General features: G+C 37.5%; 1 protein-coding gene across 1 annotated transcript; it reads left to right on the top strand.

Moving 5' to 3' along the window:
* The first annotated feature begins 18328 nt into the window (after positions 1 to 18328).
* On the top strand, positions 18329 to 23133 carry sfrp2 (secreted frizzled-related protein 2). Its single transcript, XM_007578556.2, has 3 exons — positions 18329 to 19094; positions 19306 to 19386; positions 21535 to 23133. The coding sequence occupies exons 1-3, from the start codon at positions 18593 to 18595 to the stop codon at positions 21837 to 21839; spliced, it is 888 nt and encodes a 295-aa protein (XP_007578618.1). The 5' UTR covers positions 18329 to 18592; the 3' UTR covers positions 21840 to 23133.
* The last annotated feature ends 3661 nt before the right edge of the window (positions 23134 to 26794 follow it).

Here is a 26794-nt window from a genome sequence, read left to right as displayed (position 1 = left end):
ATCTTCATATTTTCTAAACATTATTTGTCATATTTGCATACATAAGGTTGAGAAATAATTTTAAAAAAATATGGGAAAATTAAAACCCATTTTGTCCCTATTCTCAAGAATCACTGGTAGCTTAATGCATATCCCAGTTTTATTTCACAATACCTGTTTTCCTGTTTGTGAAGCTGTTTTCCTTGTATCATTATAGAAGAAACAAAAATGTCATATATGCTATTATAAAATCATAAAACATTCAAATTAATTAAACATTTAAAGCTATGAGTCAAATTTATACTAATCACAAATATGGCAGAAATTACAGCAAATGTCTACAACACACAGGAAAAAGAAAGGAGAAATATTTTAAATGGGGAATGACGGGACCAAGGTTATGCATGACACGTGAAGACTTCTGACATTGTTCACAATAGTCAGCTGTGTACAGATCATAGTCTGTTAATGACATATTGTGTCAGACAGTGTGACATATAAAACAAAAAGACTCCTGGCTTGTCCTGCTGTACTACATCCTTCATCTTCAGTGTTTCGATTATTTAATTCTGAACTGCAAAGACTTCATCTGGGGGAAAATATCTTCCTGGATGGTGCATTGCTGTAAAGAAAAACCTCACAAACAATGGAGTCTCTGCAAAAAGTCCAGATATTGAGCTACAAGCCTTCAGGTATTACTCAAGTTCATAATGCTATGTGTTGTGGCATTCATCCAACAGTTGAAGAATGAGTTGGAAAATTGCAAAACTACATGGTTGGCTCAAGATTCAAAAGATGTCAAAATCATCTGTGTCATTTTGAATTTCATCTTGTGAGTTTTCTTCTGCTGAAGAATCCTCAGAGATTTCTTCAAATATGTCACAATTTCCTTGCTGTCACATCTTGGTTTCACATCCAGGTCCTTTATGTTTTTAGGAAGTCTGGTAAAGACACTGTTTGTAATGTCTGTGTTGATAAAGAGTTAACTGTGGTTGTTAAAGTAACTCACTCAGCCTGTGAGCCAGCAAACACATCCAGGACTACTTGGTCATGAGGAACATTGACACTTTCAAAAACAACAAAGTCTCCTGATGCCTTTACTGTTAAATCCATAGTTGTGGTTTTCACGGTAACTTCCTCATCCTTAGAGGAATCTTCCATGTCCTTCAATGTCCTAACCAAAGTATTTTGATCTCTCGTCCTCAGAGCTCTCTACTAAAACGTCTTTGCNGTAAAGACACTGTTTGTAATGTCTGTGTTGATAAAGAGTTAGCTGTGGTTGTTAAAGTAACTCACTCAACCTGTGAGCAAGCAAACACATCCAGGTCCATTTGGTCATGAGGAACATTGAGACTTTCAAAAACAACAAAGTCTCCTGATGCCTTTACTGTTAAATCCATAGTTGTGGTTTTGACGGAAACTTTCTCATCCTTAGAGGAATCTTCCATGTCCTTTTGGGCTTCACGGTTCAATGTCCAAACCAAAGTATTTTGATCTCTCATCCTCAGAGCTCTCTACTAAAACGTCTTTGCCTCTTATGCTCTATCCTAACAACTTTTCAACTCCCGTCGTAACAGGAAATCCAAGGTCCCATCAATATCAAAAATCCTCTTGACTTGGTGAACAGTTAAAATGGTTTGTAAAATCAGTTTGAAGTCGTCTCTCTGGAATCGATCTACCTCCAACCAAGTTGAGAAGCAAACTGAGAATTCTTGTATTCTTGTATCTCTTTGAACTCTTATGACATCATTGATGAGAACATAGAGGTTCTCATCGACATGATGATGTCAAACAACCTGTGTCAGGTTCTTGTTTTTTTAGTTGCTATGGAAACACAAGGAGCTATGAATGGGATTAGATTACTGTCAATTAAATATGCATGGGTAGACATCTAAATTAGATTATTCAACAAATGTGTATAATTTTAAGTTTTGTATTTGTCCTGTTTTTCAACTCATACATGTAAAAATCTGAATTTTTCTTAGAATACTTGTAAACAAATAAATTTAAAATATTTTTGATAGGATTTATAAATAGATTAAGTATTTTTCCAGATGCTACACTCACATCAGCTTGATCTTTTGAATTGTGGGTGAGGAGGATCCTCTTAACCCTCTGATGTGTAAGTGGGTCTTTTTTGACCAAGTGAGGTCATTTTTATGGAATATCTTTGTATTGAAAAGTTTTCATCATTTCACATTCCAGGTATTATACAAATATTTTTTTAAAAATGGGGAAAAAATTAAAATATTTCAAATATGAAATAATTTTTGTGTGGAATAAAACTAGTAGGAAATATATTTTTAAAAAATTAAATATTACATATTACTAAATATTAAATATTTTCTATTATTATTATAAATCTGTTATTTGTGTATTCACATTATTTGTTTTCTTTCCATAATGGCAGCAAAAGAATGTATTTAGGCATCTAGAAGAGGTGAAGATGGTTTCCTGAAGTTCAAACTGAACATCAGATGGAAGAATGGAAATCTAAGTGACCTTGATCATGGCTCAGTAATTGGTGTGTGTGTGTCTGAACCTGCTAATCCAATGTCATTTTTCCTCAAAATCATCTCTCTGCCTTCCAGAAAATGCTCAGAAAAAGTAAAATTTCAAAGAGCGGTTTTTGTGTGATAAAAAAAACTTTTTTGATGTCCAGTTGAAGAAGGGAAATCAGACATTAAGGCAAAGCAGCTACCCAAATAATTATTCATTACAACCAAGCATATACACTAGCCACATCAGGAGACCCTGTCAACTCAAATGAAAATAAAGCAAACAAGCCTGCAATTTGTAGCTGTAGGAGCCCTTTACTTATCAGCATGTACTTTGTCAGAAACAGACAGATGGTTTTTACATGTCGAAGTTCGAAAATATGTTTGACAAAAGTGTCTGTCTGAGGATTATCAGTGTCCAGTCACACCGTGGGATTACAGGCTGTGGAGAAACAGATGATCCCAACAGACAAACCTCACTGAACTGAAGCAGTTGGATTTCTCTCAAATACTTTATGTAGTTGCCAGGAAGGCTGCTGTAACGTTAGAGCAAAAGTAATGTTCCATTGTCTTTAACATGTTGCAGATATTCTATCTGAATTTGTCTCATCAAAAGAATAAAAAAAAAAAATCCAAACAGTGCAGTACAACTTATTGGAAGGAAAAAATAGACTTCTTTCATTACCTTGCTTTGAGTGAATTGTGGAGCGCGGAAGTTGAAGCACTGAAGGAATTTCATTTACATCCGAAATTTGTTGCATATGAAACCTCAGCCTGGGTAACAGCTGATTGGTAAATTGTTAGAAAACTGTCTTCAGTATCCCGAGTAAACCTCAAGCTTTTCATTTTGAAAAATGCAAAGTTTAATTTAATATAATTAGAGCGGTTTGATGTTAGTTTTATTGCTTTTCTTGCCAAATACAACTTTGTAAGTTTATGGCGCACGATTATAAATTCCATCTGTTGCTGTTAGAGCAGAGTGACTGTTCTGAAGCTCTCTTATATGAAAGATGGTGGAGATTATGGGGTGAATAGAGATGGAGAAAAATGAAAACAATATGCTGAAAGAAATCATGCAACTTCAAAGGATATTTTCTCCATGTTTTACACACATTAATCTCTCTGAGGTAAGGAAAACAATGCTTATTTTCATTTCACCAGCAGAAGTTTATTATTGTGCAAACGATTAAATTCCCTTCCAAAAATGTTGCTTCATTTTATAATGACTTGTCTTGATGAGCATGTGTGTGGCATAAAAAAACCATCCATAACTAAGCATTGTTTTTGGTCTTTTTGAGATGTTAGTAGAAAATCCATCCCAACACGAGCCTTCGGAAAAATGTTGTCATGATGCGATGTCACCACTGCTGAAGTCGTTCCCAAGCCCCCACAGCGAAAATCTCATTTTATTCTTATGCAATCTGTCATTGTGGTGGTCTTGATTTACTGGAATATATATTGTGAGTCAATCAAACAGAGGATGCAGAGCTGTTTCATATTAATCCTGCAGACATTTTCATGAAACACATTAAAAGAATAGTTCCTTATTATGAGGCAGACTTACCATAATCATTCAGTCATAACCATGTGGTTTGACACTTCACTGTGTCTTTTAAACACATTTTTGTTTTTGTTTTTTTATCTTTTTCTACAACGTTTAAATACCTCATTGCTAGGTAAAAGGGTAAAGCTTGTTTCCTGTTCTCGACACAAGATCCACAAAAACTCCCTCAACAACATTTTGTTAGTATGCTGTTTTATTAGACCAGGCTGTAAGTGGTCATTCCTTCTCATTGCACTGCAATGATGCCAAAGTCCAAACTAATCAGACCGAAGGGGCCTGCTGTTCATCAGCGTTTCATGAGGCCAAATTCAACTGAGGAATATGATTCCTTTACCGTAAAGCATTTCTTCTCCCGCCAGCCTTACATTTTTCATAATTTTCTTCTATTACTATCTGATAAAAATATGAAATGTAATTAGATTCAGCTCAGTTTTAATAAAAGGCAAAATTCCTGTATTACATAGATTAATTACATGTAAAGGTAACACTTTATTTCACAGGGTGTGCATGAGACTGGCATGACCATGAAGGAGTCTTTATGAATGTCTATGACTGTTGTAATGACAATTTTAATGCAAAGTTGGAACTTTTAATGGACTTTCAATGGAACCTTTAGAGCAACTTTGCATTAAAATTGTCATTATTTAGCAAATGACACTCCATGATAACACTCATAAACATTCATAAAGACTTCTTTATGTTCATGACAGATGTTATGTCATGTTTATGACTGTGTCATGTCAGTCTTATGCACACTCTGTCAAATAAAGTGTTACCCTGTGAATATATACATTGGAGTTTTTATTTCTGTTCATTTAGATGATTATGGCTTACAGCTAATTTAAAAAAGACTTGACGATGCAAACAGTCACTGACCCTCTCCACAAGGTAGCTACAGTAAACCGCAGAAAAAGCCAGCTGTTTACAAAGTGCTGTACTCAAACTTACGAATCAGTTAGTTCATAATTATATCAGAATTCATTCACTTAAATATAGACTGTCATCAAATTTAGGAGATCATGTGATACCAATTCAATCTGGAGAAATTGAATTGGTATTACGTGACAGAGAGAAAAGGCAGCAGTTGTAAACTGTTGTTTAACTTGACGTTCTTTGGCACTCAGACCTCGGCAGAAGAGGCAAATACAGAGAACCGCCAGGAGCCTGAATGAACAGATCAGGGCCAGGGTCAGGGTCTTCTTCCCTCCAGGGCCCAGACATGGGTGGTGGAGCAGAGACCAAAAAGGATGGAATCCTGGAGGAGGACAAGAAGGGAGATGGAGCAGAGGTGGGTTGAATCACAGCAGGGAAGCAGGTGGATCCATGGATGATGATTACGGATTCCTGAGTGATGATTGACTGCGGCAGGAGGCAACTGGATGATGCAGGTAGACTGGAGGCAGTCTCCTAGTTTGAATTTACGTTCCACGCTTCAATAAGTGAAAAACTGTGTCCATGAGAAAACAAGATGACTGCATTGAACCTTTATGTCAATGCAGTCTCTCATCCTAAGCAAGTACAGGACGACTGTGGAAAGGAAAAACTCTGCCTTCAGCTGGAAGAAATGTCCAGCAAAACCAGGCTCAGAGTGAACAGTCCTCTGCCTTCAGAGGACAGAAAAAAAGACTCCGACACAACAGCGAGACACCAGATTCATAGCAACTCTGTGGGAAAGAACGACAGACAGACCAGCTAATGGCAGCAAGGAAGGCAAATATAGCAGATAGAGGGGAAAAGGTCAGCATAGCTGTACGCTTTACCAGAGACTGACACAGAACTGTGAGTTGGTTATATTTGGCTACTATGGGAATGTTTGTGATTAGAAAAAGACTAAATTGTTCATGGATTTTGGATTATTATTTATTTATTCGTTGTAATTTACAGTTTTTGGAGTTTCTATGCAACTGGTTTAGATTTTTAGTTCTGGCTGTTTGCACGCTGTTTACTTGTTTACACCAGTCGGTTTTGCTTCCCAGTCTTCTACCCACCTGGATCTGAGTCATCACACCTGTAATGTGTGTCTGGTTACCTTCCCTCAGGATTTAAAGCACTTGGTTTTCAGCTGCTCCTTATCAGATTGTTGTGTATAACTTTCTTCCCACGAATTTGCTCCTCCAGTTCCATCCTGTCTATGTGATCTTGGGTTCTCTGGCTTTATGTTTTGGTCTTCATGTTTACTTTGTGTTAACTTCATCTGTTCTGGTGTCCTGTAGCTGGGTTGTCTTCTAACAAACAACCTTTTCCACAACATAGAGACTTCATAACTGGTCCCATATTTCTTTTACAGGACAAAACTGATTCCAGGAAGGGCCACAGTTGAACTTTAAAGAGTCATGTTCAGTTAGGTTCTTGAAATGTAAGAGCCTGAGAGAGCATGAAGAGATTAAAATAATGCAGCAGGTCTGTAAGTTTAAATAAAGATGTTTCTGCTAAGTGTAACCTCAAGCAATGAAACAGATTGAAATGCATAATGAGGTCACAAGTTGTGTTACATTTGCAGCATGAAAACCAGTGAAAAAACCAAATTGATGAAAATAAATAAAAGTTTTATAATCTGTCAGAAAAACAATCTGAAGAATGAATTCTTCACCAGTTGGGGGACTGGAACCGATCCAGTAATCATAGGGTCAGAGGTCACCAGTCGACACAGAGCAACACAAAAGACAAAATCATTCGAGCAAACACCTAGAGGCAACTAAATAAGTAACAACTTAATGTATCTCTCATGCTTTTAATATGTCATGTTAGAGAACTAATATACTTATTTTTATCCTGCTTGATGGACCCAAAATGTCAGCAGTCCATTGATCTAAACTTGTTTTCATTTTGGGCCATATCAAACATCTGAATTTTCTTAAATGTCCAGTTGTGCCAGAATATATTGATAAAACCAATAAACTAAAAAAAAAAATCCTATTAAAAATCCTGTTCCTACAGGATTTTGTGATTGTTTTAGTGTTTTCTTGCAATCAAAATGACAGATTTTGTGATGACAATCTAGAAATGTTTTAGGGAATTTTCAAGACATTTACGCTAATGTATGACGCAAATGTGACTTTTTATTACTCGTACCAATTACAGACTATAAAATCAAGTAAGGCTGAGGCAGCAGTCACTTGAACAAAATTTTCTTGACCAATTTTGAGAAAATGTGCAGTAAAATAAAAGAAAAATGTGGAGATTTTTTCATTTTGTGTGAATTTTACAGATGTGTGAAAAACTGGACAGACTTATTGTGTTAATTTGGAGCCTAGAAGGCCACATAAAAGGATATGGTGGGCCAGATTTGGCCCCCAGGCCTTCAGTTTGACACCTCTGCTCTAGACAAAATAGCTGCCTCATGATGGGGATAGTTTTAACATTCAAAATTTCAAAGGTCTAATCATTTTAAAAAATAATAATAATTAAAAAGCAACAGCTTCATATAAATTAAACACAAGTGATTAACTCAAATACAAGAATTTGAGCAAAAAACTATTTTAAAAGTTATTTTAACAAAGCTAAAAATAAACTAAACAACAAATTTATTCTGATTCAAAAGTCCAAAAAGGACATTTAAAAAAAAACACATTTTGAAGAAACATGTAGGTGAAAGATCACACATAGTAATGTTTGTGTGCTGTTTTTTTTTTAACATTTCTCTAAGTTATTTTCAAACATTTTTGCTTATAATCTCTGTTGCTTAAAAGTTATTTCCACTCACATTCGAAGCAACTTTAACTTTACACATTTTCTCACTTTGGGCCGTTTGCTTCACATGTCAAGAAGTGAAGCAGAAAAAGCTGAAGCAGGTCATTTTCCCTCAGCCTTGTTCTCAGATTCTGTGTACATTTGATGAAAAAGATTATTTCAAGCTTAAACATTATCATCCATCTCTTTGCCTTTCAACTTCATGCAGTGAACATGTGACCCTGGCCCATACTCATACCCACAAACCTGTAGGTTCATCTAAACTGTGATGCTGAAAGCTTATACAAACACTGCCACACTGAGAGCAGGCTGCTTCATTTTACAGTCTGGAAACAATCATCTTTCTCTTTTCCTCCTTCCACCACGAACGCATCTGACAACATTAAAGAGACGAGTTAAAAATCATTATTTATTGGTAATTGTAATATTTATTTATTATACAACCATTTCCCGCAGACACTTTTATTCTCAACAAAGAGACGAACAAGACGATTTCTGTAAACAATTACAAACAGAAGTGGAAAACCCAGCAATGTGACCAGAACCTCCATCTGTTTCTATCAGAACCATATGGAAAATTGTTTCTATACGACTCACATGTTTGACAGTGAGTGGACGATATATCCCAGATATACGCCTGAGTCTGATGGAGATTAATACAAGCATGATGTGGTTTAGCTCCAAACCCTGGAACTCTACTTTGAAGAGTAGATGCATGGAGCATATGGAGCCAAGCTTTTTATTTCTTTTCTTTTTTTTTTCTTTTTTTTTGCTTTGATTTGCAGAATTTTAATACTTATTTTCTTGTTTTTATATGTTTACACATTAGAAACCCAACTGTTTTCAAATGCAAAGCCAAAAGTTGAAAATTGGCGCATTAAGAAATAATGTTTTTGGTCATTTGAATCCACCAGCATCTCGTTAAAACACAGCTTTGGTTTTGATGAGACAAGTTAATCTGGGTATTTTATTAGCATTTTTACTAAAGTTAAAATAAAAATCTGTTAAAGCTTATAGAGAAAATACAAACTGCAACCTCATACATAAAATCAATCATATTATATAAATATAATAAATAAATATAATTCTATTTATATCATAAATGTTAAATAAAGAAAGAATAAAACCTAAAGAAAAGACGATTTAAAAGCTATGACACACAGGTTCTCATATCTTATTAGAATTTTGTTCCTCTTCAATTTTAAGGATCTTTAAAACTCAGACATTTTGTTCAGTAGATTTAACCTGAGATTCAAGATTCAACCTGACCACTTGTCCTTATTCCACTCCTCTCCAATTTGCATCTTTACTCTTATTTGAACAGTTAACTCTATACTGTATTATTTTTTTCTCCACAGAATCTTCATCTGGTCTGGCATTCCATTTAGCTCTAATTCCTTCCTGATGGGAGGCATCAGCTAAGACGGCTTTGTTGAACCCAGACATCTGAAGTAATGTTCTTGACAGATCATTCCAAGAAGAGAACCAACTGTGAAGCAGATGGGTGGAAGTGTCATGGTTTGGTAATGTGTTGCTGCTGAATCCATCATGAATTCTATCATATAAAAGATGGAGTGAGAAGAAAATATGAGACAATCTGAAAATAAAATATAAACTGAAGCAGAACTAGACAAAATAAACCCATGAATACAGAAATAAAAATACTATAAAACTGAAACTCCTGGCCAGAGTTGAAGCAGAGATCTTTATCATTTTGAGATGTTGTGCAGTAACTTGAAACAGGCTGTAAATACAACAAATCCCTCAGACAGCTGAAAGCAAAAAGAGCAGGCCAATCTTTATTTAGACTGATATTGGAGACTGGCAGATGGACACTAGCAGGGTCAGACTGAAATTATTTTAACTGAAGGGGGTAAGCCTATAGCTTTAAATGAGATAACTTTTTTTTCCTCAGCTATAAGCCTTTTAATGTATAAAACAAGGTTGCAATTTAACAATTAAATTTTCTTACGAGAGATAAATAAAAAGCAAGATTAGACATCAACAGATAAATATTTCATCATAAAAAGAAACAGAGGAAATGTGTGTGTCCCTACTTCCTCAGACATTATTTTCAGTTTTCCAGTGCTTTGTTTGTTGTTGCCTCACACATCAGCTGTTTCAACTCCAGGCAAGCTGTCGCTGACATTTAAGTCTGTTGTTGTTACTTGATTATTAAATTCTTAAAAACATCTTGGATACATTTTATACTTTCCACCTATTCATACACACAAGTAACCATGGAGACGGGCCTAGAGGTCTACCGCCAATTCAACCAGGCCAGTGGGGGGAGCAGAGAGAGGAGGTTTGTTGTTAGGGAGCAGAAGGAGGGTCAAACAGCCTTTGGATGTCTGAACAAGCCTTAAGCGTTACATTTGGCTCCAATCAATTCTGGGATCTTTTTTTGGCCACAATATGTAAAACAGATGGACCAAAAATGAGGAGTGTACCACACCGGGGGAAAAAGTGATCCTTTTCTTTGTTACGCCCGTGACTTGTGCCTTGGAACTTCTACTTCCTCAAGTTTGAAATTAGGTTGTTGTCTTTGTTCTTTCCAGGGAATCTACTGGTGATTATTGTAATGAAGCTTGTGTGGCCGTCTGTTGACTTTAATAATATTTCAGTCTCTGACCTGCCAGTAATTTGAGCTCTTTTAACCAAAGGCCAGAGTGTGAATGTCACATTAAGAGATCATCTGTGAACACACAGCGTCGTCTCACAGCCTCTAACCTCTCAGAGAAGCTGTGGGAGGTGGATGGAGAAGTTTGAGGGGGTCGAAGGGGATCACATACTCCCCACAGAGGCCACTTCCCCCCATTTAAAGGGAGCTCTGGTTCCCCTGTGATGCATGGGCCTGAGATGCCAGGCTCCTCTGGGGCAGAGTCCAGATCAGGGGGACGCACCATCTGGGAAAGGAATGTCGCAGTTGACCTTAGGACAGAGATTTATGTCCCGTCCCCGGGTTTGAATGGCTGCGTCTGACACCACACAGACAAGGTGTCCATGACGGCTTCCCCTCACTCGTTTTCAAAAAGGGGCCAACGTATTTTTGACTTAGTGAATGTCAAAAGGGAAACATTGTGCCCAAAATCTAATTTCTTTCACTGTTTTTCAGCACAAACAAGTAACACGAGCGCAGCTGGGATGCATGATGAGGTCATCCCTGTCCGGTACGTCACCGTCAACTCATTAGCTGTGTTTCCATTACAAATGTAATGGAAATCAAATCTTTGTCTATATTCTGCTAATGTTAAAAAAACAAAAAGGAAAAGGAACATTTTTTGCAATTATGGTGTGTCCACTAAATAAGAAATGAAATTAACATATTTGTATCCCATCTATGGTGCTGGCGCAAATGGACTTACAGCAACTCCTCATACTGAGAACGAATGGAGTGACAGGGGAGATGAAAAACTCTATTTTAACAGAAAAAAACCTCCAGCAGAATCAGAACCAGAGGGTGTGTCTTCTCAAACCCTTCGTTGTTCCAACACCAACGGAGGGTTTGAGAAGACAGAGCATACACACTGAAAAGAAACAGAAGGACTGATGTAGTTACTGGATTACTTCGATTGCACTGGAACGCTGAAAGAGGGTAGACATTAAAACAGTTACAGTACCAGATACACATATGAGAAACTGGAAAAAAGCTAAGCCTGTTTGTGTCCCAAGGTCCAAAACATGACACAGTCCAAAACAGGTTGATTGATTTCTCTAAGTTCTTAGGTGTGTATCTGTGTGTGTATGATTGTTTGTTCTGTCTGTCTCTCTGTGTTCGCCTGTCGAGGGAACAGCCTGCCTCTTGCCGTTGGAGATAGGCACCAGCATCCGTCATGGCCCCACCAGGGATAAGCATGTCAGAAATGTTTCTTTTATTGAAGTAGCACTGAAAATTCTAGTAAGACAAACTGAACCACAAGTTTGAGTCCTTCACCTATTAGCACAGCCTTATTTAGCCTCTGGGACAGCATTTAGTCATCTCCTGTGTTATTTCACGAGGTTGGAGATGAGAGGGATCTTTGACCATGTTTTGTTGTACAGATCATCCACAGTCTCGGGTCTTCTCTCATGCTTTCTTCTGTCCCCTCAGGGGTTTTATGAAAGACAGAGGATTTTGTGTCTGTGAAACATTTCTGTGTTGATTTTGGACATATGTTTTGGATCATCATTCTGCTGAAAAACTCAAAGATCACCTACTTTCAGTTTTCTGACAGAGGCTGATAAATATATATTCAAGATGTGAAAGCATCCCTGATGCCATGCACTCCATCACGGTTCCCAGAGCCTTTAGAAGAGCATCACAAATCCATCAGATTAACCTGTTATTAATCTGGAGTTCTTTTTCAGATGTACATCTTTTGGTAGGATACAGCAGCCCTTTTCCTGGTATGACTTTCAAAACAACCACCTGACATATAATATCTGTTGGTTTAAATGAGGACTTTGTGACCCCTACTTCACAGATTTGGAAGTATGTTTTCTACCTTCCTCAATCATTTTCTTTGTGCCAAATCTCAGTCTGTTCATGAAAAATCAGAGCTCAGTTCTGGTTGTTATTCTCCTCCTTTATTACTTTATTTCCATATTCATGTTATATGTAACTAGTGTCAAAGTCTTCTTACTAGGTAAAAATACAGAAAGCAATGAAAAGAGGTTCAAAACCACCAATTTGGCGGTTTGTGCAAAGTAGGAATAGCTTTCCTATGAAGTCATCAAAAACCATGGAGTAAATTATATCCAGAACACAATGCAATTTTCTAACTTAATATTTCTTTAAGGACTTGAAAATCTTTTGTATGCTCATTAGCCAAAAAAAAAAAAAGAGGAAAATAGATTCTCTATAAATGATGCAAATAAATTTGCCTCATTAAGTCGAGGCTTAGCAGGTTTATTATAACTTTCTGGTAGTTATGAAGGCATCATGCTTGGAATAAATGAAGCCTTGTTTTATACTGAATGTGTCATCCGAAGCACACGTGCCATTCCTGACAGCATGACGTCCAAACGCAGCAATGTGTTCATCTCCAAACCCTGACATCACCCTGATAGATGCTAGGAATGTCAGGCAAAATCTCACTGGATATTTAATGAAGCAGCAAACAGAAAGAGGAGTCAATCTGTGATTTCTTTTGTTGATGTATAAAGCCACTAAACATGCTGTTTAGCTGCAGCAGTGATGGAGTCTGAAACACTCCAGCAGGAGCATGTCCTGCGGAGGGTTTTCACTGCAGGGTCGAGGTTGGAAAAGCCCTCAGCTTTAAAAGGAGCCATCGTTTAGTTAATGTGAGGCCGATGCTTAAGTATGTGTGCAGTGATGTCTACCCCAAAGAAATGAAGATAAATACGAGTCCTTCCCTTCTCCTCTCAGCGTGACTCTGAAGGTTTACTATGCGCTGCCCGAGGCTTGTTCCATCTGCGTGCAAAAACCATCAGACAGAAACCAAAACACTCACTCTCTGAGCTGTGATTACACTCAGTCCGTATTGCTACACTATATTTACAGAGGATTGAGAAATGAAAGAATCAGAGTAATAGTGCTTTTTTTTCGCTCCATCGAAAAGAGAAAGTTGTGCTTTTCACATTTTATTCACATTTAGACAGCAAATAAGCAAGAACTTTATTGATGAGTTTACATTACAAGTAGAAGAATATTAATTCTGTTAAAGACTAATGTGTACATTATTGACTGTTATGCCACACAACTAAATTGAAAAATTTACCACAGAGATTTAATGCATCAAAAATGTACTTGCTTTTATTGCTCACCAATAGAAACAAGTATATTGTTTTGTAGTTGACTAAAAAATACTATTGTGCAAGTTTACAATTGAAAAGAACTAATAAGTCAAAGTTTAGCTCACACAGCTTCAAATGGAATTATATCTACTATGAACACTTGAAATATCTGAGCTGAGTTTTCAAATTATGAGATAAAAAACAGTTATACTCAGGCATGACTGTGTGGTTGTTTGCCATGAGTGTTTTTGTGTTGCCTTGTGATGGACTGGTGTCCTATCTAGTGCGTACTTTGCCTCTTGCCCAATGACTGCTGGAGAAAGACATCGGTTCCCCTGCGTGGATAAGCAGGCATAGACAGCAGATGGATGGTTTAAAACTTGGGGGTTATTACTGACAACTGGTTTCCATTTAGGCTTTGGGGTTCTTGTACAATCTGCCACATGCACACACTTGATTCTCACCGACTTTTACCATCAAGGGAAATTATTTCAAACTCCACAAATGACACGTTAAGAAGCTGTCTTCTATAAGTCTCAGTTTGCAACAACCTTTCACCTACAAATAAAATACTATTTAGTGCCACTTATTTGAATTTGTCCATGTGCAATATAGTGACAGATAACATGCGATTCAGTTAATTAGTGTGCTGCTACTTTACATAAAGTGTGATCTTAAAGGAATAAGGTCTAATTCATATCCAGTTATATAGAATCCAAACCAGTATGAACTGAATTCAGTTCATTCCAATGTCCAAAGTCTTTCTCACCTCTGGTTACCAGTCAGTCAGGAGCTCAACTCTACCCTCACATGTCTCACATCCACATCCTTTAATATGGAGCAAATTCCTTCCATGGGTTGAATACGCCCACAACTCCCACATATCAGCAGCTAGTGGTCTCTCTCTTTTTGAAATATCCATCTGCTAACAACATCCTCTCTTCCCAGCAAATGAAAGAAATATTTTAGTCACTTCAGTCCACCTCCACATCCACCGCCACAAGCACATCTGGTCCAACACTGTTTCCTCATTCCCAATACCTGAAGCACACTCCAGCACCCCCGTACTCAGCAGGAAAGAAGGTTTGGCTCTCCTCCTGTGACGTCCCCTTTCCATCAGTCTCCAAGAACCTCGGCCCACGTTACATCGGTCCCTACTTCATTGGATCTGCCATCAGTCTCAGAGCTGTCCATGTCCGTCTCCCGTCCTGTTTCCGACGGGACTGGATGGTAGACGTTTCACATCTTCCAGATAAAACCAGGCCTTCACAGCACATTGTTAGGGACTGCACATTAGACATAGCATGTTATTGAAATTCTGTGCATATCTCCTAAAACAATGGCAATGAAAGTTTTTTTTTTATTTTCATCTGCAATGTTTGTCATTTGTCAAAAATGGAACATTTGCTTGCTTCCTTTTGTAGAAAATAATTTGCAGTTTACATTTTAGAATCTCCTCTGAAGAGATTCATCTGAGTTTAAGATTATCTTGACTCAAACCCAGTTCGTCTTCAGGATGGTGACCTTCTCAGCTGCAGTTACACACAGAATGTGTCCTTGTCAGGGTGTCACTGCTGTGATTGAACACCAAACCTTTATTTACTCTTGAGACTGTGTCTGGTATTCTGGGGTCAGTGTGGGTCACTTGTTAAACAACTGCTACCTTTGCTAAAATTAGGAGTGTTTGCTTGCTTTTTGTTTTTTTAACCCTTAAGACCCTACTAAGCAGGAATACAACACAATCCTTCCACCAGCAAATGATCCATAATTTTTAAAATATTTGTAGCTTGTGCATTAAAAGATTTATGTTAGGAGAAGAAAGATTATTCAGTGACTTTACCCAAATGGAGAAAGTACAAATTCCACACTCATTTTCCATTCAAGTCAAAAGAACGACCATTTGATGACCCACTGATATCATGCAGGCTCATCTTTATGAGATACGGATTTTTAGAAACATTTCTCTTCATAAACCAGAAACACTCAGAAAGACATACAGGCAGGGAACCCCTCTATCATCTGCAAGTCATGAACAGGTCTCTGCAGAACTTGATAAGATGTTGAGGTAGAAATTCAATCACTGGAATGAGAAGCACCAGAGCGAAGGCACTTCTAACACGTCTAACTTCAGGCAAAAGAACTGCAAGTGATCTACATGTGCTACACAAGACGAAGAAACAACGTCACGGTTCAGCATCAGAATTGGTGTCAAGTTAGCATGTTAAGTATCCAGCCAAGTATTTGTACCCATAATTGTACTTTATTTTTCACAAATACAGTTAAGCCCAAAAGTATTTATGACAGATTTATATCTGAAAATAATTTCATGCAAAATAAAATGTTTCTTGCACTTTGGTCTAAAGTTGTTAAGTATCCCTAGTAAATCTGCAAGCTTCAGCACTGATCATGTATAACTTACAGATTTCAAACATTACCAGTGCCTTTTAGTCAAACAAAAATCGGATGTTACATCATAGGATTCTACCACCAACAACCCATTTATACATGAAACATGAACAAGGAATAATCCTAACAACAAAAACATGCTTCAAATATTCTGAAGCATTTGCTACTGACTGAATCAGAGCCTTCTCTAATTGTGACTGCAGAATGCAGCCTTTACTAAGTTCTAATGCAAGGCAGCCATTTTGAATTTTGAGATCAGAGTTAACAAGAAACATCAAACTTTCTCACTCTTGATATTTTCCTAATTTAAACTTGGAAATTGTATTTGTAATAAAAAGAAGTTAATGTAGTTAACCACCATCCTTTAACCAGTTAATCAGTGCTAACGAATCAGAGTTTTCTTTCTTGTTTTGGTTTTCATGACATATCACAAAGAATGTGTGGTCAAAGTCCCATTATGGTCTGAATGGTAGAATATACTTCTTTGGTGTTTTTTGTTTTGTTTTGCTTTGTTTTGTTTTTTTTACTGACATTACTACCTCAGTAAAAATAACTGATATAAAATAATTGAGAATTACTGATTAATTATTTGCAAATTAACTAGTCTATCCATATATTTTTAAGAAAAATGTGTTCTTCAGTGTAATGAATTTATGTACATGGAACACAGATACCACTGAATGGTGTGAAATGCTTTTGCATTGGTCTTCTCAGATTCTCAATAGATTTTTTTTTCCAAAATGTGTATTTATTTAGTGTATTTCTTAGCTGCATGCTACAATGAGGTTGTGTTTAACTGGTGCCTAGCTTTAAGAAAATCTGTGGAGCATCGATCATGAGGCTCAAACGGAACTGAGTCGCAGATGGTCCACTGTGTCTGACCAACGGTGTCTCTTCTTCCCACTCAGTTATAATGAGAACCTGCTGGGGTGATGCTAGCCACAGGCCCAGGATCAGTTTACCTCTTCTCTGACTTCTGACCTTAACTGTCTGTGAAATTGTATAAGGTGACACAGAGAGCATTTTAGGGGACAAAAGTCTTAAAACCAGTTTGCCTCACTCTTGTTTTACTTATCCCTATTCATGTTCATGTTAGTCTATAAATTCTTTATTAGTAATAAAACTTGACAAGTAACAAGTCAAACTTTTTAAGCCTGTAGACTGTTTTATTTATATCGTCTGAAACTTATCTCTTTACGCTGCTAGAGGATGCTAACATATGGATTTTATATACACATCATATACATACATAGATAGCTAATTGTGGTTAGCTGAACATTGTTTATAAGGTTAGCTGGATATTTTTCTAGCTAATTTTCTAGCTTTGTTTGTAGGTTGCCATAGATACTTGGGTAGCTATTCAAAACTGTAAACTTTGAACTGCCTTGTTGATGAAATCTGCTGTAAAAATAAACTTGACATGACTTGATTAAGTTCTTATAATGCATCTTAGGTTCATTTATGAGTAAGGAAACTTCATAAAAATCTAATACACATGGAGTTCTGTAAACCCTTTATAGGTTCTGTCTTGTTTCCATCAGGAAGAGGAAAAAAGTGAAGTAGCACCTCAAGACAAAATCCCCTCTGTTTTAATAAATAAATAAACAGAAGCACCCAGACTTATAAACTTTAATGGCTTAGGTAATTCAGAGCACATAAACAACCTGTGTTTTCAATCTACACATGTTTCATGCAATAAAAAGTTACTTTCCAAGAGTTATACTGGAAGTCAGAGGTAGAAGTTTATTCATTTGACAAGTTTTTTGGGGGGAAATCAATTCTCATCAGTTTATTATTGCAGGAGAAAAATTGTTTCTTTCAGGGTAGAAGTGATTTCTGCACGTAATTATTCTGCAGCCAGCAGGCGTCTGAACACATACCAAAAAAATTATCTTTATGGAAACGCAACATATACAGTGCAACAATCCGCAAGAGGCAAGTAGGAAGATTCAGGTGAGCTGACCCTTTCTGGAAGGAATTCCACATGTCCGATGTTAAAACATCTGAAGCCTGAGAGGAAACGCTGCGGTGTAACGCAGTTCACGGGGGTCTCAGAGGGGATAGGAGCCAGAGCTTAAGTGCCAGAGGTGAGAGGCAGATTGGGTTACACCCCTGGGTGTGCTGAGTGGAGGTCTGCTTCTCACACCAGGGCAAGCTATATTTCACCATGTGTTATGAACCTGCAGACCTGCCCATAGGACTTCACCGCTGCTAATGATGGAAAATTAACGCTCCACTGAACTGAGCTAAATGCCCCCACTGACATTCCCAAATTATTTACAGCAAAGACCAACAAGCCAAAGGATCACTCAGGGTGTATTTCTGCTGATTGGGGTGTAATAAGGAAAACCAGTCAGACAGATTTTGTTATGATTCCAAGAGGCGGGAGGCTGGAAATGAGAGGGAAACTGTCAAGAAAACGGCTGGTGATAAAACACTGAGGCACAATTAGACGTCATTACGTCTCACCAGAGCCAGAGGAGAGCTGCAGCTCGGCCTTTTCTTGCCTGAGAAGACAAATCTGTCTGCAGAGTTCGCTTGACATCAGGAAACCAGTTTTGTTGAGGAGAAAAGGGGCCTTTGGAGCACAGACTCCTCCCAGACATGTCTGGAAGAAAAGCTCCAGTGAGCAGCAGGAGTTGGTCACTGACAGACGCTCCATCCACACAGCAGCCTGCAGCCCTGAGGAACGCCTGAACAATCCTACACCAGACACAAAATGAGAGCCTTTATTTCAGTTGTGGCCGTTTTGTGTGGGGTGGCAATAACCTCCACGGGCGCCATCCACGGACTGTACAACTTCGGCCAGGCCGATTTATTCCAGAAAAAGAACAGCTGCAAGCAAATCCCTGAAAACCTCCTGCTTTGCAATGACATAGAATACACGGAGATGCGCCTCCCGAACCTGCTGGGACACGAAACCATGAATGAGGTCCTGCAGCAAGCTTCGTCCTGGACGCCCCTGGTGCAGAAGCAGTGTCACCCCGACACGAGGAAGTTCCTCTGCTCGCTTTTCGCTCCCGTCTGCCTGGACGACCTGGATGAGCCCATACAGCCCTGCAGGTCGCTGTGCGAGAGCGTCAGGCACGGATGCGGGCCCGTCATGCTCGCGTTCGGGTACCCGTGGCCGGAGATGCTGGACTGCAACCGCTTCCCGCCCGACAACGACCTGTGCATACCCCCTGCAAGCATTGAGAACGTCGTGCCTGTCACCAGAGAGGGTAGAGATCTGCAAAACTCTCATTTGAAGCGTTTAGGACCAATGCAATGTCTTGTGCGTAAACGTGCATTTTATACGCACGCACTAAAATGTTTGCATCTCAGACTGCATCTAATCTCCATTTCATTGTTATAAATATAAGTGCATGGGTAACATTTTGTGTTAATTTATGAGAAACTGAGCAGTGTTCATCGTTTTCAATTGTCTCTCAGTGCCCAGGGTGTGCGATGCTTGCAAAGAAACGGAAGAAAATGGCAACGAAATCGTTGACAGTCTGTGCAAGAATGATTTTGGTAAGTGCTCCGCCTTTACTAGTCCCGAGGGTGAACTGCAGAGGCCCCAAGAGGTCATCAGAGGTGGTTCCAAGAAATTCAAGGCAGAATTAGAGTAATCTAAACCGCCGAATGTGAGTCACTTACGGGAAACTCTTCAATGATGTACATTTGCCCCAGATGTCTCATGCACTTTTTATGGGGTTTAAGTTTCTCAGCTGGCTTTACGTCTTGGCGTTTTGAAGAGAGAGCAGGTCTTCCATCACATACAACAAGGGAAACGGTCAAAATTATACTTAATATGGAAAAGAAGTGTTTTAAATCAAACGGTTTTCCCACAAGCACTCCCTTTGTGAAATAGGATCCTGGCTTTGGACTCTTGGTAACTTTTTTTTCTGTATTTCTGATTAGAGCACAAACCTGATTATACATCAAAGTTACTTTGTGGTGTTAAATTCATCAGCTTGCTTTGAAGAGATGTTCCAGTCAGTTTTTTTTTTTTCCTGGCCATTACTGATTTCTGGTTTTCTTTAAGAGCTGTCTGTTCTGGAATCACTAATTTGTTTTTTCTTATATATATATATATACATATTCTAAGGACTAGGATGTATGAAAATATTCTAAGAATTTAGAATTTGTTGAAGATTCTGTTAAGGAGGCAGACGTCGAAGTAGTAGTAAGGAAATGTTTGACTAATGTAGTTATGCACCGACATAACCTTTTCTATTTATTGATGTGTTCAATAAGTAGAAAAAAATACCATAGAGCGACTAACTGCTGCATATTTGATACTTTGTTGCAGTTGGCACAGAAACATTCAGGTCTTGTAGATTTTTATTGCAGCATTTTATTCTCATTACCGCTCTGATTCTACAGCGCTATAAAAAGCACATTCCATCTTTCAGATTTCTTCTGGGGTTTCTTTGTTATTTGTTTGTTTGTTTTTTGTCATGTGCAAAAGTTTCAGATCAACAATATTATTTTGATATTGGACAAAGTCAACCCAAGTCAAAAAAAAATTAAAAAATCAGTTTTCAAACATTTATTTATTTATTTATTTATTTATTTATTTATTTATTTATTTATTTATTTATTTTAGTTAAGAGGGTAAAAACTATCCAAACCAATCTAACCATATGTGAAAAATATCTAGCCCAATCTAGCCTTTTTCCTCCTAAACTTTACACCTGGTTGTGCCACTGTTGGCAGTGACTGCCATTTGGAGGTCCTGCCACAGCATCTTGATCAAATGTAAGTCCACACCTGATTATATTTTCTCCGTCCTTCGGAGGTGGACTTGCTGGTGTGCTGCAGAGTGGGATGGAATCCAAGCTCACAAACTGAAGGCCGAATCTTCTCCTTCAGGAAGTTCTGGCAGAAAGCAGAATTCATGATTCCAACAATAATTACAGCAGCAAAGGAGCAATAGACCATCACATTACTACTATTATGTTTGACTGTAGGTATGCTCTTCTGAAAAGTTACACTTTTGTGTCATCAGTCCACAGAATATTTCCCCTAAAACCTAAAGAATCATCAAGATGTTTCTTTTATTATTATTATTTAGGAAAACATGAGGCTTTTTTGTTCTCTTTGGTCAGATGTGGTTTACAACTCAGATCTCTCCCATGGATGTTCTGTTTGTCCAGCGACTTTCTTTTTGTTGACTCACCAACACCGACTCTAACTCAGTCGGGGTTTGGAGGGAATGGCTCTATCTCTGATTTGCAGCAGTCCAAAGTTGTGCTTGCAACCCATTTTCAGATGGATATGACTTTGCTTCCCATTTGGTTTTGAATTTCTGCGTGATGGCATCATTTATCCTGGTTCATGTTGTCAGGCAGGTTCTGTTCTAGAGGTCAGATAGTAATCAGATCTGGTCTGATCTGGTCCAACTTGTTTATTTCAGCCAGAATGCTTAATCACAGTTTAACCAAGATTTAAAAACTCGAGCTTCTGTACTTTCATAGACATATGGATAATTTTTCCCCCCTTAAAAACAAAATCACCCTTTGTAAACTGTTTTTTTGTATATTTTCTTATTAGCTTTATGATAACGGCATATGATATGACGTGATGTGTGTCAAAAAAGCAGAGACAAAATAAAACAGCTGAATGCTGATTTTATTCCTAATTCTATCTTTTTTTCCCCTCCACATCCATCTCCAGTTATGAAGATCAAAGTCAAGGAGATCTCCTACATTAATGGTGACACCAAAATAGTGCCAGAGACCAAGAGCAAGACCATTTACATGATGAACGGGATGACGGAGCGTGACCTGCGGAGGACGGTGCTGTGGCTGAAGGACGGGATGCGGTGTATTTGTGAGGAGATGAATGACATCAACGGCCCCTACCTGGTTATGGGCCAGAAGATGGACGGCCGTCTGGTCATCACCTCCCTGAAGCGCTGGCAGAGAGGACAGCCCGAGTTTAAGAGGATTTCACGCAGCATTCGTAAGATGCAGTGTTAGGAAAAAAAGGAGGCTCCATATCAGATCTTTGGTCAAGTTTAGTTTAGCTTTTTCTGTCAAGCTGAGGTGTTTTTTGATTTGTTCTAGAGAACAGATTTCTCCAAGGTCTCAGAAACGACATATCCCAGATTCCTCCACTGTTTTTTTTTTGTTTTTTTATTTTAATTGAAGGTAAATCATATTTTATTGTGCTTTAATCCAATTAAGTATATAAAGGATACAACATGTGGGAGGTCCTCAGGTTTATGAAAATGTATTCCATTAATGAAAAATTTTTTAGTCATGTTTAGCTCATTGTAAATTGAACTTAGCCCCCTAGTGGACACTTGGGGAATACCATGTCTTTTTATAAGGATGGAGGTTTTCCTTCACCCCCCAGTCAGTCGATGTAAATAACACTCAGATTGTATTTAAGGTGGAGCAGAACACCATCACATGCAAACTCTATGGGCCACTGACTCTGACGTTAAAAATTACCAAATTATTAGCAGATGGCATCCAGTTACATTTTTATTCCAGCCCTTCTGTTCTAGAGCTCCACAAGTATTTTTTTGTGAATGTGACTTAACATCAAAATAAAAGCAACTTTGAGGTGAGAAATGAATTTAAAAAAAGAAAAAGGATAAAAATTTTATTTCCACATGTTTGTCCAGCTTTTTCAGAGGTATTTTTAGCCTTTGTGTCAGATACATAAAGACAGATTAATTTTGCATGATGCACATTGAATAAAAGTGTGATCCTTGTGTGTGCGTGTGTGTGTGTTCATAGTCGGATGTTTAGACAGTATTTGTACTTTTATATATTCCCTGTATTTTCTCAAGTCAATATGAGAGATAGCTGGCTATATTCTCTGTTCATCCTATTTTTAGCGGACTGTTTTATGTGAGCAACTGTTGTATTAGTCTCAGATAAAACTATTTTTTTTTATTCTAGAGCTGATTTTCATGTTTGTAGGGGGGAAGGGGGTTTGTTTTTTTTTGTTTGTTTTGTTTTGTTTTGTTTTTGCTTTGTTTGGTTTGGTTGTTAATATTAGGATCTGCATCTTCTTCAATGATTTTGTTTGTTCCTAGAGCAAAATCTGATCATAACCATCAGTGTCTCAATATACAGTAAAGTATGAGTTTATTGCTTGTTTAGATTAAACAAGCAATGTAATCATTTTAAAACGTTTTCCGATGTAAATATACAATATTGCCACGTATAGTAGTTCCAGGTGTTGCTAGCTACGTGTTTAAAGAGGTAAATGTATTGCTTGTGTGGATGAGTGTTCAGAATAAAGTTCGAATCTTTTTAATTTGTTCGGTCGTCTGTTGATCTGGGGTGATTTATAACTACTAGTTGAACACTGCCCTCTAGTGGAATCCGGTGGTAACATTTTTAAAGTGGCGGTGTGTTGATGTGCTTTGAAAACACCAGAATGTTCAGGTGCAGCTTGGAAGTTTATAATGACCCATTTTAATCATCCTGATAATTATGTGTGTGTATTTGGGAGGGAGGGAGGTGGAGTTATTATTCAAATTAATTGATAAATGAATCAACATGACACTTCAGTTAGATGTAGATTTTTTTTTGTTGAGTTATTTTTTTTTATATCAGGAAAGAACACTTGCTAGGTTGCTTTCAAAGTCTCATATTTTATGTTAACTTAGTTTTTCACACCTTTACACAAACTTTTGAGAGCTCTAATTCTATAACTGATGGCATGAACGGATCGAAATTTAGAAAATGTGAAGAAGTTAGACACACAGCACACACGACCAGATCAGAGTGTCCAACACGGAAGTGATACTTATACTATTTCCGTTTTATATCACTTATATATGAACCATATATTCAGTAACTTGCATTTTAGTATATATATATATATGTATGTGTATGTATATATCGATTCATGCTTTCACATGACTGTCATTTGATTTATGACTCACCTCAGAACAAAAGAAGTCAGTCAGTGTCATGGTCTGTTTAACCCAGGAATACCTGGGACTCCCCGCTGGCCAGAGGGTCTGATTAACCTCTTGAATGAATGTCAGAAAAGAATTTAACACTCCTACAGTCTAGACAGCAGTTTCACTTTGTTCAGATACATTAAGTCCACCATCAACCTGAGTTTTTTCCCAGTGACCTACCTAAAAGCACACATTAGCCTACATATATTCTTTGAGATTTCTAGCAATGTCACAAAATGTGTTAATATTTTCAGTATGAGAACACAAAACATTCCCCACTTCTGTTGCGCTATGCATCTACTCATGCTCAGAATATTTAAATACATATTTTAGATTAGGGTGATGAAACAAAAAGCTCAAAATATGTGAGCTGGTGATCATTTCTGTGTCCTTTGCTGCTATGCTCGACTCTAACCACAACTCAGACCACACTTTTTTGGTAAAAAATGTCAAAGTTGACCACATGTTTGTAATACCAAAGCAGCCCACAGTGAGTGAAAGTAAAGTAAGAGAAGTACCAACTTTAGAACCTGCTGAATCACATGGAGGTCAGTGGATGATAACGAGCTCACTAATAATAACACCTCCCACTCCTGCCTTCCCTATTCTATTATTGTTTTCTTTTTGGAAAGTTAAAGTGTTTGGGTTCCTGGATTATTTTACGTAATGCAAAAACCTATTAATGTCATCATATTTCAAGACTGGTTTTGAAATTACATTTTACAGTTAATTTTCCCTGATTTTAGTAAACAAATCAGTATCTGCCTGGAAGAACATCAGACTAGAGATGCTTCCCTCTCTTACAGTGACTTGCAGTCCTGAAAAGGTTTGCTCATGTTGTCACCTTACAACATCTACTCTGTTGATGTCAGAATATCAGAATAATATTCAGAATATCAGAATATAAAATATCAGAATTTTATTTCACAAATGAACAAATAACTGTATAAATGTGAAGAGAACTGTAAATAACACCAGCTTACAAAATAACTATTTTTTGGAAGTTGTCCATGTTTTTTTCATCTGAATTAGGATTATTTTCCACAGCTGAATCAAAAAATGATATCCATTTTTCTCAGTCAGGTCAGGTTTTTATTCTAATTTGATTTAGAGAAATCTGATACTCTGACTGTATTGATGACATTCTTGTGACATTATCAGCTCATTTCTGTCAGTATTTCTCATCCTAAAAAGATTTTAGGAGAAAAAAATATTGTTTTCTAACAGAGAGTATTAATTAAATGTTACAAACTTGTATTTCTGTAAATTATAATAATAAACACCGATAAGGGTAAGTACATGTGAATTGAACATTACATCTGTACGCAATTCTCCATCTCTTTTCTGTCCTAATGGAATCTCTCCTCCTGCTCATCACTCGTTGATCCCAGGAGATGACAAACTGAAAAAAAAGACTTTCTTTGTATATGACTTTCTTTGTGCCCCTCCTCAACAAAAGACACATTTATGATGTAAACAATTTACAGTTTTTCAGCAGACTCTCCCACCTGCGCTGTGGATCTCTACCATGGCCTTCCTGTTTGATTTATCCCCAAATCTGCTGGTTGCTCTTCTGCCTCTGGCTGCACAAGAATTTATTCATGTCTGAGTAAAGGGAACTGAATAGATGTTCACTCCACACTTTTCAGATTCTTTTTGTGAAAGATTTCAAAATATCTATTTTTCCACCCCACAGAAGTCAATGGTGGTTGTCACAAAAAGGTTAAACAGGTGTGAATACTTTTGAGAGGCGCTGTGTCATGTGACTATTAAAAAGGCAGGAGGCAGTTTGTCCTGCAGCCTGTGGATCCAGCATTGCAGTCCACAGTAGATACAATGTAGCTCACCACCATCAGTGTGTGAATGTGTGTGTTGGAGTCCTCTGAGTTAGATAAAAGGCTTTATCATGTTATGACTAAGGTACAATCCATCCACTTCAGTATGAGGAATACACAGGATAATGGTTGTAAAAGTAGAGCTTTGTGAGGTCGTATTCACTGGAATGCTGGAGCGACTCCGTGCATCATCATCCACTGAATCAGGAAGAAATATGCAAAACCCTTTACTGTGTCACGTATTCAATGGTTAACAGTCACTAACTGCGCAATTCACTAAATAATCCAATTACGTAATGACCAAGAAGAGCGTCCGATGCGTTTGGTGCTCTGGGAAATCTGAAAACGGAACAAAAGTTTGGAATATGGAAAGAAAGTGCTTTAAAAACTAACATCCCTGTTGCGATTTGACTGAAAAACAGTGTGGAAACCCGGAAACGTAACATGTGAGATTGAGGCATTTTTGGGATCATTGTTTCATACAGTAAACTATCTGTTTACTGTGTGAAACAGACAGTTTCATACAGTCTGTTGAGACTGTATGAAAGTTAGACACTGAGGGTGTCTAACTAATGACACCCTCAGTGTCATTAGTTAGAACCTAAAAAGAATAATTTACATAAATGCAGACTTGTTTTTTTTTTTCATGTAATTCAAATATTATAAAGCACTAATAATTAAATAAATCTCACAACTCTCCACTATTCTTTAAATATTATTTAAAGGCTTTTTAGTTGTTGTTGTTGTTGTTGTTGTTGTTGTCACATCTCCTATCACTTTTTTTCTTCCAATCAACTTTCCATTGTTTATGCTTATGTTCAGTCTCTTTAGCAACAACCTTTGTGGCTTGTCCGCCATGTAAATGATGTCAATGGCTGTCTGCAGGGCAGCTTTCAAGTCTGCAGCTTCCCCATGCTTGTTTACACAATATTTTGTCTAAATTATAGTTTAATTTAGACAAAATTAACATAGCATATATATACACTGCTCAAAACAATAAAGGGAACACTCAAATAACACATCCTAGATCTGAATGAATGAAATATTCTCATTGAATACTTTGTTCTGTACAAAGTTGAATGTGCTGACAACAAAATCACACAAAAATCATCAATGGAAATCTAATTTATTAACCAATTAACTTCTCACCCGCGGAGGGTGAGAAGTTAAT

The sequence above is a fragment of the Poecilia formosa genome, unplaced genomic scaffold (assembly GCF_000485575.1).
Source record: "Poecilia formosa unplaced genomic scaffold, Poecilia_formosa-5.1.2 Scaffold483, whole genome shotgun sequence".
Classification (NCBI taxonomy): Eukaryota; Metazoa; Chordata; class Actinopteri; order Cyprinodontiformes; family Poeciliidae; genus Poecilia; species Poecilia formosa.
This window is presented reverse-complemented; position numbering and strand designations above follow the sequence as displayed.

What these genes read in the sequence shown, in the direction of transcription:
- sfrp2 (XM_007578556.2), top strand. Translation starts at nt 18,593, where the DNA reads ATGAGAGCCTTTATTTCAGTTGTGGCCGTTTTGTGTGGGGTGGCAATA. An exon ending in CGTGCCTGTCACCAGAGAGG is followed by an intron (nt 19,095 to 19,305) that starts GTAGAGATCTGC and finishes ATTGTCTCTCAG; the next exon opens with TGCCCAGGGTGTGCGATGCT. An exon ending in TCTGTGCAAGAATGATTTTG is followed by an intron (nt 19,387 to 21,534) that starts GTAAGTGCTCCG and finishes ATCCATCTCCAG; the next exon opens with TTATGAAGATCAAAGTCAAG.